The sequence below is a fragment of the Cydia pomonella genome, unplaced genomic scaffold (genome assembly GCF_033807575.1).
Source record: "Cydia pomonella isolate Wapato2018A unplaced genomic scaffold, ilCydPomo1 PGA_scaffold_145, whole genome shotgun sequence".
Taxonomy (NCBI): domain Eukaryota; kingdom Metazoa; phylum Arthropoda; class Insecta; order Lepidoptera; family Tortricidae; genus Cydia; species Cydia pomonella.
In genome coordinates this window covers 170,098-184,830 of record NW_026907788.1, presented here as the reverse complement: position 1 = coordinate 184,830, position 14,733 = coordinate 170,098, and the positions used below count along the sequence as shown (strand labels likewise).

The following is a 14,733-nucleotide window of genomic DNA, read 5'->3' as shown; positions in this document are numbered from 1 at the left end:
AGTGGTTAGGCACCCTGATGTCATTCAGGTATCGTGCATTTCGCTCGTAGGTACTTGTTTGTACTTGTATGTGTTGGCGCGGGCGAGAGACACGATAACTGAATAACACGATGGAGCTTGGGACGGATGTTAGTGTGGGACTGGCACCGTACCAACTCCAATGGACTAATGTATGTTAATCCTTCCTAAAACTTTCCGGGATCAGGGAAAACCAATCATACACGAAAACGCGATTAACTCTGCTTTTACCTAATTCCAATTACCACAAGAACCATCAATCTCTAACACCACAATTTATTTTAAAGGTGTTCACAGCTCGAGTGCTCATAACGGAATGATTCCGAACGAACGACAACTAAAAACAACTGCAATTCAAAAGGCACCACTCGACCCATGAACCAATAGAAATCGACAATTGAAACGTCACTCGAGCAATGACCAATGACAATCGTACAAAAATAATTTTCGACTTAAATGTCAACGGGAATGCATTTTTAATCATATCGTACCGTTTTGCAATTTATATAATTAATTTAATTACAAGTAAAACATTAATATACAGGGTGGCCAAATAAGAAGTAAGTATACATTTTGTATTTAAATTTTAACTGTATTAAGTTCAAAAATTATTAGGTATTGTTTTAAAAATATATTCTTCAGGGTTGGCAAATTCATGCGAAACATAATGTCTGACATATGTCCACCTCTAACAGCAGGCAAATGTAAGCCATTATCATCCCAATGTTCAGCATCTATTCGCACATTTTTGGCATTATCTTAGTACATTTGTGTCGAATAGTCGGTTTTAACTGTTTAAATTTCATCAGCTCGTTAGCATAGACACGTAATTTTAGATAGTCCCACAGAAATAAGTCAAGAGCTACAAAATTTGGAGAATTTGGGTGCCAATCACTGTCACTTTTTTTCAAAATTAATCGAGCAAACAACGTGTTTTAAACAACAGAAACATTTGACATAAAATTGCTTGCTGCTAGTGGTATACATTTGGCAGAAATTATCTTCCGTATACAATTGCCAACCCTGAATAATATATTTATGAAGAAATATTTAATAAAATTTCCACTTAATGTAATTAAAATTTAAAAACAAAGTGTATCATTCTTATTTGTCCACCCTGTAGTTAATTATTACTAAAAATATCGTAAACGCTTACATGTTAAAGCGAGCGGAGCGGCGGAACGCGTCGAAATATTGAAACGTAATAAATATAAAAGCCGTGTTAGACAGTACTATTTTGTACCATTTGGCGTTGAAACTCTAAGTCCATGTGGTCCCAGCGCGCACAAGCTTTTTGCAGAAATCGTGATGCATCTGGTTGACGTAACTGGTGAACGAAGAGCTGGCGGCTTCCTCGCACAACATATCAGCATTGGTACAATGCCTCAAGGGCCTATTTTAGATTTAAGCTAGTCATTTGTTTATATTTTATGTATATAATAGTTATTGTTAATAAAAGTTCGTTTTATTAATATCATTCCGATGTCAGTGTACATTCGAATTGGCCTGTTAGTTTAGCATACCTAGTTGAAATAGCTATACTTGGACTAATTAAAATGTCTGCGCTCCCAAACTATAAGATGGAGACAATATGAGCATCTGAAGTTTATATAACGTTTGCTATTATTTAATACGTACATAAGATGGTATAGAATAGTGAAGTAGCTGGGTCAAAATTAATTTCGGTGTCTTGTTTTTTCCCCCAAGAATGTGACGGAGTGTAGCTTTTTGTATGAAATGATTTTTTTTTCACTTAAATTATAAATTATAATCTACAGCTAGAAAGACATGCAATAGCTCTCGGCTTTTTTTATTTATTTGATTGAAGATACAAATACAAGCGTGACAGAGTGGTCAGAAACAAGACATCGAAAACAATGTTGACCCACCTAAGTATTAGACATAAATATGATTCCAGATGATATCTATAGTATTTTTAAGACAGAATTTTACATATCTATTTAAAACTTTTTTTTTCTTCAAACTTTACCTTTTTATAGAACTTTTTTGTTTTTCAATTGGAAAGATTGAAGTTTTTTTTATAAAAAATTGACTTCTACGGTTTTTACCTAATACAATTATATTTCTTTTAAGAAATGTTATTTAAACAGTAAATAAGTTTTACAGGGTGTTTATTTAGTCACCTGCAATCATTTACGGGTTGAATATATCGGTCATATTGAGGAACTTATACTATGGGGCCAATACCGAAATCGCGAAAAAAATCTACTCTCCCATAGAAAATGTCAAGGTCAGACAGCCAAAATGTATGAAACCGCCAATTTTTTTTCGCGATTTCGAGTTTGGTCCCAAAGTAAAAGTTGCTCAGTATGACCTATATATTTACCCCGTAAATTATTGCAGGTGACTAAAACGACAACGACGTCTATGTATATTTGTATCAATGTGTATTCAAAACGTGCATTTCATTAATTTCAGTGATTGTACACTTTTGTTTGTGTTTGTCATTCATTCACCGTTACTTCTGTTTTACTCATTTCCTCAAAGGTTAACTGGAAGAGATTCCATTCAGGGATAAGGTCGCCTTTGTTGTATTTAATTTACTCTGTAACTGTGTTTTTATTTCTATGTACAATAAAGTATATGCATACATACATACAACCTGTACTGAGTATTACTAAAAATATGCTACCAGTTTTATTTTTATTTTTTAAATTTCCAGTAACTTGATCAAAGTTTAATCCCACAGGTAAATACATAAGATTGACGTGCCAAGTTTCCTTAAGGTAATGGTACTCTTTCAACAGCCGGAAGGTAAAAAACCTTTTTAATTAGACTTGGGGGAAAATAGTCCCGGCGAAGTTTGTTACGTTAGAAAGAAGGCATTGAGCAGTGGAGTCCCCTGAGTACGGAAGGGGTGAGGTGCGTTGGGGTAAATTCAGTAATTGCATATTTCTGTTAGACAAGTACTAAATACTTCTAACCTCATTCTCTGTATGGTTATAAAATTGTTTTCCACTGCCAACCGAAGGTTTTTCTTATCTTTTCAATATAATCCCGGCTTAAAATAGTTTGAATTTTAAATCTTTTTTTTTTGTGTACGCACGTTTTGTTTTATGATAATAACAATCTATTCGTTATATTGTATATCTATTTTTATGATTAAGTAGTTGAAGTAGAAATTAAAGCTTATTTTATTTACTCCAAGTCGTAATTTTTGAATGTTTGTTTTAAACTTTGGTGTGAAATAATTTATTTTGGTTACAGTGTTTCCCCTTACTATACTATGGCGACATTAGATGTAATAAAAATATCGGAGAACGACACTTAATTTATGGCATTTGTCTCACTCAAACAGACACCACACAAAAAATAAACATCGACCTAGAGCATGTCGGGCCATGCTAGGACGTTTAAGGTTCCGTAATTACCTGTTTATTCCGATAGGCTGCCTAAAACGGGGGCTTTGAGCGGGTATCATATCATATTCTAGCACTAAGGATCACGGAGAGTTGCTTGAGACGCCGATGTGGTGAAACTATGTATAAGGTAAGGATTCCTTTTTGTCTACTATCCTATACTATTGAGCCCAATGAGATGGACAGAATAAATTCGTTCAGATCTTGATGTAACGCTTCACGATGCCCTACATTCGGTGACAGATAGAAAGAAGTGGCGGCAGATTATCAAAGAGAAACGACCCTCAGTGGTGAGGAGGAGGATTTGTCTACGGAAGTCAAAAACATCGACAAATTGATCAAACCTTTCCTTCCACATGATCTGGCGATCTAGACTGAAATGAACCACAAAAAGTATTATAGTAACCCCAATGCACCACCCAATCCTCTTACACGATGACGGTCCCTGATTAGGTTTTCGTCCTCCGACCGTTATTCCGTGATAAAGGCAGCATAATGAGACTCGGGTGCGAAATGGACCGCACGCTGCGAACACACTTATTTACGTTTTCCATTATGTTACATACCTGTCTCCGATCTTCAATCGAAACTAAACCTTAGTTCTAAGAAATATGTTATAAATTCGATTAAAGATTTACCAGACCCCCTTTTTATTGAATTTTGTGTGATATTAGATCAACGAAGTCGTTACCTGGCATTCATTAGATTCCTATTTTAAGAGCATGGAGAAGATGACAAGAAATATTGCTTGTACTTTGTAGAAGCGATGAATGAGATAAGCACCTGTATTATACGAGTGACATGTTCAAGCCCCGTTATCGTCGGGGATAGTGCAATACCGCGCAACTAACAAAGTCGTAAAGTCCCGGATAGACGTGCGAGTAAGTTCGCGAACTTACGGCTCGACGACCTTTTTCGCTCGTGTGTCAGCCTAAGTACGTGTACTTTACAAGCAACAAAAGTCGTCAAGCCATAAGTTCGCAAACTTACTCGCCCGTCTATCACCCACTTAAGAGTTCGAAATTCAAACAATGTTCAAGGTAATTGGACCTTACTGCATTTGTTAGTTACGCGGTATTGCACTATCCCCGACGTGATGCTTCTTGCAATTCATTAAAAATAAGGGTTGGTAAAACTGTCTTCCATACGGGTCCCTAACTTCACCGTTAGTGCTCAAGTTCGCCCAAGTATTAGAATAATAATTTTACTGAGAAATAGGTATCCATTGAAATTATGTAAATTAAATTGCGCAGCTCGTAAAGCTAGTTTAAAATTAAAGATAGTACAATTATTCTAAAACAACCTAATTTTGTAACCTAATTAAGAAGAGTATAAATGACATTATCTATGAAAAGGTCGGTGGCGCTTACGACATTATCAACGATGCTCCCATATTATAAACAAACGCCGCGCTACGCAGTGCGGCGTAAGCGCCATCGACAATAAGGTCCCTTTTCATAGATAATGTCAAAGGTTATCACATCGCTGGCTAGCTGACTGTTAGTTAGCAGTTACTTATTGGCAAGTTGCTGCGGTGTATGAGCGCGATAAAGCTATATAGCAGTGTCCCACTCGCACTCCGGAGTGGCATGCGAATCCGTATTCAGTGTGAAGACCGCGGAGATCCTTAGGCGTGCCGATGTCGCTGGAATAGAGGCCTACCTAATGAGACGACAGCTACGATGGTGCGGTCACGTCTCCCGCATGTCCCAAGAACAAGTCGCGAAACGCATCTTCTACTGCGAACTGCAAGATGGAAAGCGCAAACAAGGCGGCTAATTCTTGCGGTTCAAAGATGTGTTGAAACGGCATATGAAGAGAGCTTATGTAGAGCCAACGAAGTGGGAGAGTCTAGCCAGTGACCGTCCACGTTGGAGGCATATTGTGCAGACTCAGGTGCGTTAGTTTGAAGCCAGGCGGCTCACAGAACTTGAAGCTAAGCGCGACGAGCTGAAGGCCAGACCACCTGCGGCCATACTTTACAATTATGTCGGAGGGGTGCTGACTTGCAACGAGTGTGGTCGTACATTTGCTGCAAAAATTGGCTATATCAGTCACCTGAGAGCGCACCAGCGACGATCTCAGCGGTAGAACGCAGTCGCTATGGTCAAAAACGGCTAGGAGATGATGATGATGATTGAGCCAGTTAGGGTTTACTTTACATTGGACATTTCATACCGTTAGTATTGTCAACCAAATTAGCTTGAACCCTAAGTGGTTCAACAATTAAAGTCCGGCACTGTACATAGGTAGTTGGCGCCAAAAGGTAAAACTGGTAGACTGCGAACAAATTTCCTCTATCAGCGTTTAAAGTCAAGAAGTTTACAAACTTAGTCAGTATTCGAGATTTATAACTTGAATTCAACCTTCCTTTCGGCGATTCCTTATTCCAGGGGCCGATACTAATTGAACAATTTGATAATGGAACTAGGGATGAAAATTCCGGAAAAAATCAAATGTATTTTCCGGGAATTTTACCATGTTTCGCTTTTTTCGGTTTTTCCTGTTTTATCCCTTGGTAAATTGAAATAAAATCAAAATTCCAATAACTTAAAAACGACATGTGCCACTTGAAGAATTATTCAGAAAAAATAAATACGTCATACACAATGCCAGTGATGAGTGATGACAGTGTCAAATATATAAAATACCAGAAACTAACACATTAGACGTGCAACCTTAACCGTCCTATTTAAAATCTCAGTTAAATTCTGGAAAAATACAGAAGTTTAAAAAAACTAGTTTTTTTCGGAAGTATTTTAACTGAAATTTGCAATGTTTTTTTTCGAAAGTAACTTGAAAAAAAAAAGTCGTTTGGAAATTTTCCCGTATTTTTCCGGGTTTTTTCAACGCTTTATGGAACTTTGGAAAAATATAAAATTTCATATTGTATAAATTTGTCGGATCTTGGGGTGCAGAGGCGAAGGAGTTTGTATGGGAATGGGGTTGGCGACTAAGAGAAAGGGGTTGCGATCCTCGCTCCGCATCGTATCTGGTCCAACAGATATCCTTGGCAATTCAACGGGATAACGCTGCCAGTGTCGCGGGGACTTTTGGGCCGGCTGCGGTCCGGGGTGGGGTCTTGGTCTAATTTTAGTGTTAAGCTTGACAAAGCTTGTTGCGGATTATATCATTTGTTAGTAGACGAAGCAGAACATGACAAAATTCGCAATACATTGCATATTAGAATAAACTTTAAAGTGTAATAAAAATCAAAACATAAGTTATTTTTAAAAGTCACTGAACAAATGTTGGTCAGTTTGAGGAGTACAGCTTTTAGTTTTATTTATTGCTCCTGTTATAGGCAAAATCCGGTATAAATTAAAAACTGAAATATTTACATGCCATATACGAAAGTAAAAGTGACTAATCCCTCCAGTGTTGGAGGCCGTGTTCGAACTCGGCGTTTTCAGCTTACTTGGCTGTCGTCCTGAACCAGGTTACCCCGTCACAGATACACAGATGGGATAGCCACTGGCCCCTTTCACAGATACACAGATGGGATAGCCACTGAGGGATGGAGGGCTTGGGCACTTTTTCGTTTGGGTATGCCATATAGGTACACCAGTTTATAATTTAATATGATTTTCACCTTATTTTGATACGACCTCGAGTCATGTCATCAGGTATCTTAAGCGCACTGGTAAGTGCGAGCGAGATGCGTTACCGGTTAGCGTTGTTGTGTAAAAAAGATAAGGTTATACGATTTTTCCTGTGGACAACATAAAACAAACGGACTTTAAAGTCTAATTTTCGTAGGTACTTTATGCTTATAGGCATGTGATAATCTTTTATTACTTAAATATTGTATGATGAAAGTCATAGAAATGTATTATTATCGTTAACTTTTGTAATGCCCACAGAAAAGTTGCCGGTTTTCCTAAACGTTATTCAACCAATTGTCTCATATCATATAGCATCCGCTCGCACATATTGGTACGCGTGAGATGCCTGATGACATAACTCAACATATCCAAATAAAATTAAAACCACATCAAAATGTTAAAACAGAATGGTGTTCACGGTCTCTAAAGCTTGGCAAATTTTGCAATTTCCGTGTTCGGAATTGGAATAAATCGTGGTCAACTGGATTACACTTGAAAATGACGAGCGACTGACAAACCTATTACGGTGAGTAGTTTAGTGATGTTGACAGATCGATATCGAATCACTACCACTATCGATTATAGAATTACTATCTAATAGGTATTTGACGACCTGTTTGGACTAGTGGGTGACCCAGGTTCAAATCCTGGTAAGGGTATTTATTCGTGTGATGAGCACGGAATTTGTCCTAAGTCGTGGAATTTTTCCATGTATTTAAGTAATTATATAAGTATTATACTATATCATCCTGTTCCTGTTTCCCTTTTAATTGTTGTTGGCCACATTGTGGTGATTTATTTATATTCGTAAATGTGTAATATATGCCATTTATTTATGTATGGTAATGTATGTAGTCTATACTATTTGCTATTTACTATTTATGTATGTAGGTATGTGTATAATAATAATATTATTATTTCTGAACTTCTCTCTCACTACATCACCTGCTCACATTGCTTGTTTTTTTTTAAATCGTCTCCAATATATCGCCCTATGGTTGTCTGGAAGAGATCGTTCTTTAGCGATAATGTTCTCTACCATAGTTTAGGTTATGTGCTTAATTTGTATGTCATGTTCATATTTATTTTCATATTAGTGAACATAGTAGGTAAGCTAAATAAGGACAATAAGGTTTGTGTTGTGGGCACTACACGACTATATAATATATAGTATATAATAATACTTATATACATAAAAAAATCATCCATAATTCAGAAACAAATATTTGTGATCAACACACAAATGCCCTTAACAGGATTCGAACTCGGGACCCACTGCTTCGTAGGCAGTCAATTATCAACTTCTTGCACAAGGGAAATTGAGATTTCTTTTTTATCTGGTGTATCATTAAGTGTGCAGATATAAGAATTAAACCACTTAAAAAAAATTGCTTTGAGTTCTTGGTTTGTTTTCTACGGACAGTGTCAGTTATTATGATATATTATTATTTGTAGTGGAAATTAATATGTAACTTACGATTGTCAAGTAGATATCTCTTGGTATAAGTAGGACAGATTATTGTTTGTAGTTTACAGTTTGTCTTTTTTAAATATTTGTCAAATCTAAGGATTGTGAAGTTCAAATGCCGAAAATTGACATTAAATTTCTATACGTAAACGGGTTAATCAATTCATTATTATCGATACATATCACGTCCCATCACTAGTCACTATAGAAAGAAACTAACAAGTCAAGTAACGATTAAAAATGGTTCGCAAGAAATTAGAGTTCGAGGAGAGACCAATATGTAACGCAGTTACTGTTTACAGATCAAGAGGGTAAGTACCCACACAGATAAAGATAAAGATAGTTTATTATTATTCAAGTAGGCATATTCCGATGCGCTTATGAACTTCAAATAAAGCTACACCGGCTCTAACCCTACACCTCTGACCCGAGAAGATTTAAGTCCCTCCTAAATTATAGAAGGGTATCCAAATATGGGACTGGCAAGAAACTCGGCGGGACGTATATTTTCAAATCATTACTATTTTTGTTCCCGATCAGTCAGTAGCGGTAGCATTAGTGACCGCTGCACAAAAGAAACAGACTTTGCTTAACAGATTAGAGCCCTAGCTAAAAAAATCATTTCATATAATTCATACAATACACTTACTTAATCCGTTGGCTCAGCAATCCAAAATGAAACTTGGTCTCCGACACAAGACAGCGCCTCTCGGACCCGCGCCACTTCGCCAATTGTTGTGTCGGAATTCGCGCAGATCCGCCTCCACCATGTCGCTCCAGCGATACCTGGGGAGCCCAACAGGACGTACACACACAGACCACACGACCAGACGTACTCGTACATAGTATAACTCTGTATCTTAAGGTATTGGTATTATAAGGTATTATAAGGCAAATAATAATAATAATTTAGCCTATATACGTCCCACTGCTGGGCACAGGCCTCCTCTCATGTGCGAGAGGGCTCGGGCTATATAGTCCCCACGCTAGCCCAATGCGGATTGAGGACTTCACATACACCTTTGAATTTCTTCGCAGATTTCCTCACGATGTTTTCCTTCACCGAAAAGCTAGTGGTAAATATCAAATGATATTTCGTACAAAAGTTTTGAAAAACTCATTGGTACGAGCCAGGATTTGAACCCGCGACCTCCGGATTGAAAGTCAGACGTCATATCCACTCGGCCACCACCGCTATTTTCGGGTAGTTATAACATTTATTGGTTAACCAACCAAATACAAAACCACCTGGATCTGTCACTGAACGGCCTGACTTTAACCAACGTTATTTGATCATGTAATGTTTTCATCTAACCTAAACTGGCTTAAGGAGCCATTTGAGGGTAGATTTTGTTTACTTTTATTAAAATACCTAAAGATACAGAGTACACAGAGAGGTTAAACACTAATTAAAACGCACCGTTCGCAGACACTACTTGCAGCGTCTGGAACTGTTCGACAAAGCGATACAAGCGTACAATGAAGCACTCCGGTGGAATGTAAGTAAAATACTAAATATTAAGCACTTACGAGAGGAGCCGGTCAACGTTGTTACCACCCTAGTCAGCACCCTAACAGCAGGTTTCCGTCCACGTACTATCAGGGGCCCATTTCTCGAACCATATGTCGTAATGCCATATACCTAAGTATAGCCTACTACTCGAAACATATTATTTATTAGTGTGTTAGTAACCCATACGATTTGACAGTTTGTGGATTAATAAAATAAATTAGTCTAAAACTGTTCGACAAACGAGTCTCTGGAAACCGTTACCATACTCAAAACGGATTCATTTAATTTTTTTTTTAATTCGAGACAAAGTTTTTTTTTGTTAAACGGAAAACGCAGCCCGGCTAATCCCAGCCCAAGAAATCAATGGACACCGGCCCCCTTTCGCAAGTTCCTGGGTTACAACAAGTTCGTAAATTGCCGACATTTCTCTGTCATTCTAATTATACGTATTGGGGAGAGTAAAAGAGAAAGATCCCCGCAATTTGCGAATTTCGGTTTTTGCGGTAGGCCCCCTGGCAACAGTCTAGATTATATTAGTAATAAGCACACTTATGACAAGCGAATATTCTACTAATAAGGGCCGGCACAGACAGACTAACAACGACTGCAATTTAAATGGGAACCCCACGCTGACTGCATGCCGATTTCCGTACAAATTGCATTCGGGTTGCAGTCCGTCTACACAGGCCCTTAAAATAGCTCCGTTACATGTTTAAATAATTTACCTAACTGCGAGTAACACGCATAACAGTCGTAACAGACATTGGAAAACCAGTTTCAATTTAGACTTTGTTGCACTAGAATAAGGTAAACATTTGAATGAGATTTCCGATGGTTGTTGCTACCTTTATTGCCAAAGGGGCAGTATTTTAGTCAAATTTCCAACTAGTACTAGCAACCAGTTATTTGAGATGAAAGTTAAAATGTAAATAATTCCTGTTGCAGTTATATTCGGAATTTCACAACGCATTGTTTTTTTTGTTGAAAAGCTTTAACATTAATCCGTGAAATGTTTTGTTTCAAAACAGAGCGTGGTTTAATTATATATTTGGTTGAAATTTTAGTTCGTCGTATTATTGTTGTATTATATAAGTTATTATCTACATTTTGACAGCCAGTCTGGTCTAGTGGGTAGTGACACTACCTATGAAGCCGATGGTCCCGAGTTAGAATACATGTAAGGGCATTTATTTGTGTGATGAACTCAGATATTTGTTCGTACACCCATGACTCAGGAACAAATATCCATGTTCATCACACAAATAAAGCCCTTACCAGGATTTGAACCCGGGACCATCGGCTGCATAGGCAGGGTCACTACCCACTAGGCCAGACCGGTCGTCTAACCCCACTACCAAACCACACTATGATCTTTTATTCATTATGGGTAGTCAAATATACTGTTATTGTCTGTACTTCGGGGCTCCCTGAGGATGGGGGACCTGAGGGCCTACCGCGAACCACGTTCGACGTGTTGCCTCTCTGTCGCACTTGTAAATTCGTACTTAAGTGTAACAGGGAGGCAACAAGTCAAACGTAGTTCGCGGTAGGCCCTCTGGGCATGAGGCCCGTGTGCCCTTATGGTAACTGTAATGAGAGTAGCAAATACCGTAATATAACAAAAATCGCGTACAAATTCTTGAACCGTCTGAATGGGGCTTTATTGATCATGTGGTATAAAAGTAGAAGGTAGTATATAATAGCGATATAATTGTCATTTGTTCGACGCGGTGTTACGTCCTCTTCTTTTAACGGGCATAATTATTTATATTAAAACCGATGAACAATCTCTCTGCTTTACCTTCAGGTTGACTGGTAGGAAATGCATTTAGGCATTAAGTCCGCCTTTTGTACGATAAGTTTTCTTATGTGCGATAAAGTTTAAATAAATAAATAAACATGAATAATACGTTAATTTTGTCGCTATAATCGTTCCCTTACTGTAAGCAGATCGTACTGTCCCCGACTAAATTGCTTAAGCTCACGTGACCCTATTAAAGCTGAACACGTTATACTTATAAAATAATAAAATTGTGTATTACAGAAAGATGACGTCCACTCACTACTCGGCCGCAGCGTGGCGAGAGCGAAAGCGACGTATTACAGCGGTGCTATAGCGGACGCCATTCGAGCTACTGGTATCTGTCTTTAAACCTAAATAAATAATAATAATAAATGACATTATTACACAAATTAACTAAAGTCCCGCAGTAAGCTCAATAAGGCTTGTGTTGTGGGTACTTAGACAACGATATATATAATATATACATATTTATAAATACTTAATACATATAAAACACCCATGACTCAGAAACAAATATCCGTGCTCATCACACGAATAAATGCCCTTACCAGGATTTGAGCCCGGGACCATCGGCTTCATAGGCAGGGTCACTACACACTAGACCAGACCGGTCGTCGAGGACCTAGGAATTTGGTACAGATACATAAACAATACATTCATTGCCAGCAACCCGTTATCGCTAGACAGGTTCTCTGTTCATGGGCACGTTTTCGGTTTTTCCTGTGTCATCAGATACGCTCGTAGCATGTAGCTCGCGCTGGCAGCGAATGACTGTGTTAACTATCTACGTAAATTCACTGACTTAATTAAATCTTTTGATGTTTGGAATATAACTTTGTTCACCAGTTTTTATGTGAAATTTCACTTTTCTTAAATAGGTCTCTATTATAAAATTTAACATTAGTCAATTTTGTGAACGCATTTCAGTTACTGATTGTAATGGACATACCAGAATCTATTTATTATTAAATTACATTAATAATCCATTGAAATCAGGTTGAAAATAAAAACAGAGGTAAATCTATGTCTCTTTGATCTAAGTATGATGTATAATTAAATGTTGAATAATTATGTTCGAACAGTATATTGTTTGTTGTTTTTTTTGCATTTCAAACGGTGTTCACTATCGAACATATTCAACAATTAATTATACATCATACCTAGATCAGAGAGATATATATTGACCTCTGTTTTTGTTTTAGAGAAACACGTATGATAGCATTTTAACTTCCCCTGTTTTGTAGAATGGCCGCAAATATACTACAATAACGCCTTTTATCAACCTTTGTTTCCGATTGGCGTTAAATACAGGGCGTCCCACGGCGATGCCACATGGAGGGAAAGTACCTTAAATATCATAGATAGCATATTTTGCTGAAAGAAGACTTCATTTTATTTTTAAAACTTAGTTAAATTGCATTCATACTTTTTTAATTTTTTTTGAAAAAAAAAATGTATGGAAAAAAAATATCGCGTCATTGGAGGAAAAGTACCTTAATTTTTGTAAATGAACATCTTACTGAAAGAAGACATTATTTCGATTTAAAAAAACAAGTTGAATTGCATTTTAAATAATTTCATGGTTAAACCGGGAATCGAACCCGCTACACGAGAAAAAAAAATACCTTGTAGCTTTGTCATACCGATCGAAAGGCTTCAATGTGAGAATTATTTTTTTGCCAATTAACATAGTGTTGGAAACAAAAGGAAGACCATTATTTTTTTCATTTGATGTGAAATTTTGATTAGAATAATGACATTCCCGTATGGGCATACAACTAATCTTTCATTTTAAAGTACCTATTACTAATGAATCAGGACCCACTTGAGAAGTACGCATCATTTCCTTATTATAATTGTAGTGCATGATAAAATGATAAAGAGATAAGTAATAAGTAGGAACGTACCTGTTTGTATGCAATCAATTGAGTTTGTGTGCATAATGTTCTGCCGTATGCGTAAACGACAACGAGCGTATTTTAATTCTTGCTATAATGTGTTTAAATTCCGTGTTTCGTGTCATTAAATTAAATAAATCTGTTAAAATAAGTGTCAATTATTGTTTAAACATGTTTTAAAATTACTGACTAGGCAGAAAAACAAGTATCTTAAACTATGATCAGGTGTTGAAAGTAAAAAAAAAAAGTTTAAAAAGTTTGTTGGCGGGAATTGACTATTTTATTTAGTTATGTCGCTTTACGAGGATTTTGTTACGACGGTATTGTATTAAATAACCATGGCGTATCAAAATAATGTTGATTTAATGGAAGCATACTTTTTGAACCACAAAAACATAACATTAGCCTTAAATTGGCACCGTGAAAGATATCCTGATAGAAATACACCATCTCGATTTATTATGAAACGGTTGGTGGATAATCTGACAAATTTGGGACGTTTCGATCATCTATTACCACAACCACGGCACCAAATGTTAAACACTGACGATGAGCTCGACATTTTGATATACTTTGAGGCAAATCCTAAATGTTCAGTGAGGGAAGGTGAAGCAGAAACCGGATTTTCGAAAAGCAAAATACACCGTGTACTGAAAAAATACAAATTTAAAAGTTACGTTGAAGGGCGATTAGTACAAAAATTGCAACCGGGTGATCCTGGTAGACGATTGATTTTCTGCCGAGAAATCGAGAGGCTCATTCTAGAGAATCAAGATTTTCTTAATAATATTATCTGGTCTGACGAAACAAACTTCAGCAATAATGGTATGTACAACAGACATAATAACCGCATCTGGTGCAGGGAGAATCCCTTACGTATCCGCGAGACTAACAATCAAGTGCGTTTTTCCTTCAACTGTTGGTGTGGTATTGTAAACAACCGGGTCCTCTTAGTACATTTTTACGAAGGGCATCTAAATACGGATAGGTATTTAGAAATACTTGAGATTTTAAGAATTGAGATAAATAATCTTCCGTTGGCAGAAC

General features: G+C 37.1%; 1 protein-coding gene across 1 annotated transcript in view; it reads left to right on the top strand.

The window, feature by feature from the left end:
- Positions 1-8,394: 8,394 nt before the first annotated feature.
- The window catches only part of LOC133533264 (outer dynein arm-docking complex subunit 4-like), an 88,365-nt gene continuing 82,026 nt past the window's right edge, over positions 8,395-14,733 (top strand). The window contains exons 1-3 of the mRNA XM_061872220.1: positions 8,395-8,782; positions 9,901-9,970; positions 12,029-12,122. Of these exons, the coding sequence (XP_061728204.1) occupies positions 8,712-8,782; positions 9,901-9,970; positions 12,029-12,122 (235 nt within the window). The 5' untranslated portion in view covers positions 8,395-8,711. The remainder of the gene's footprint in view (positions 8,783-9,900; positions 9,971-12,028; positions 12,123-14,733) is intronic.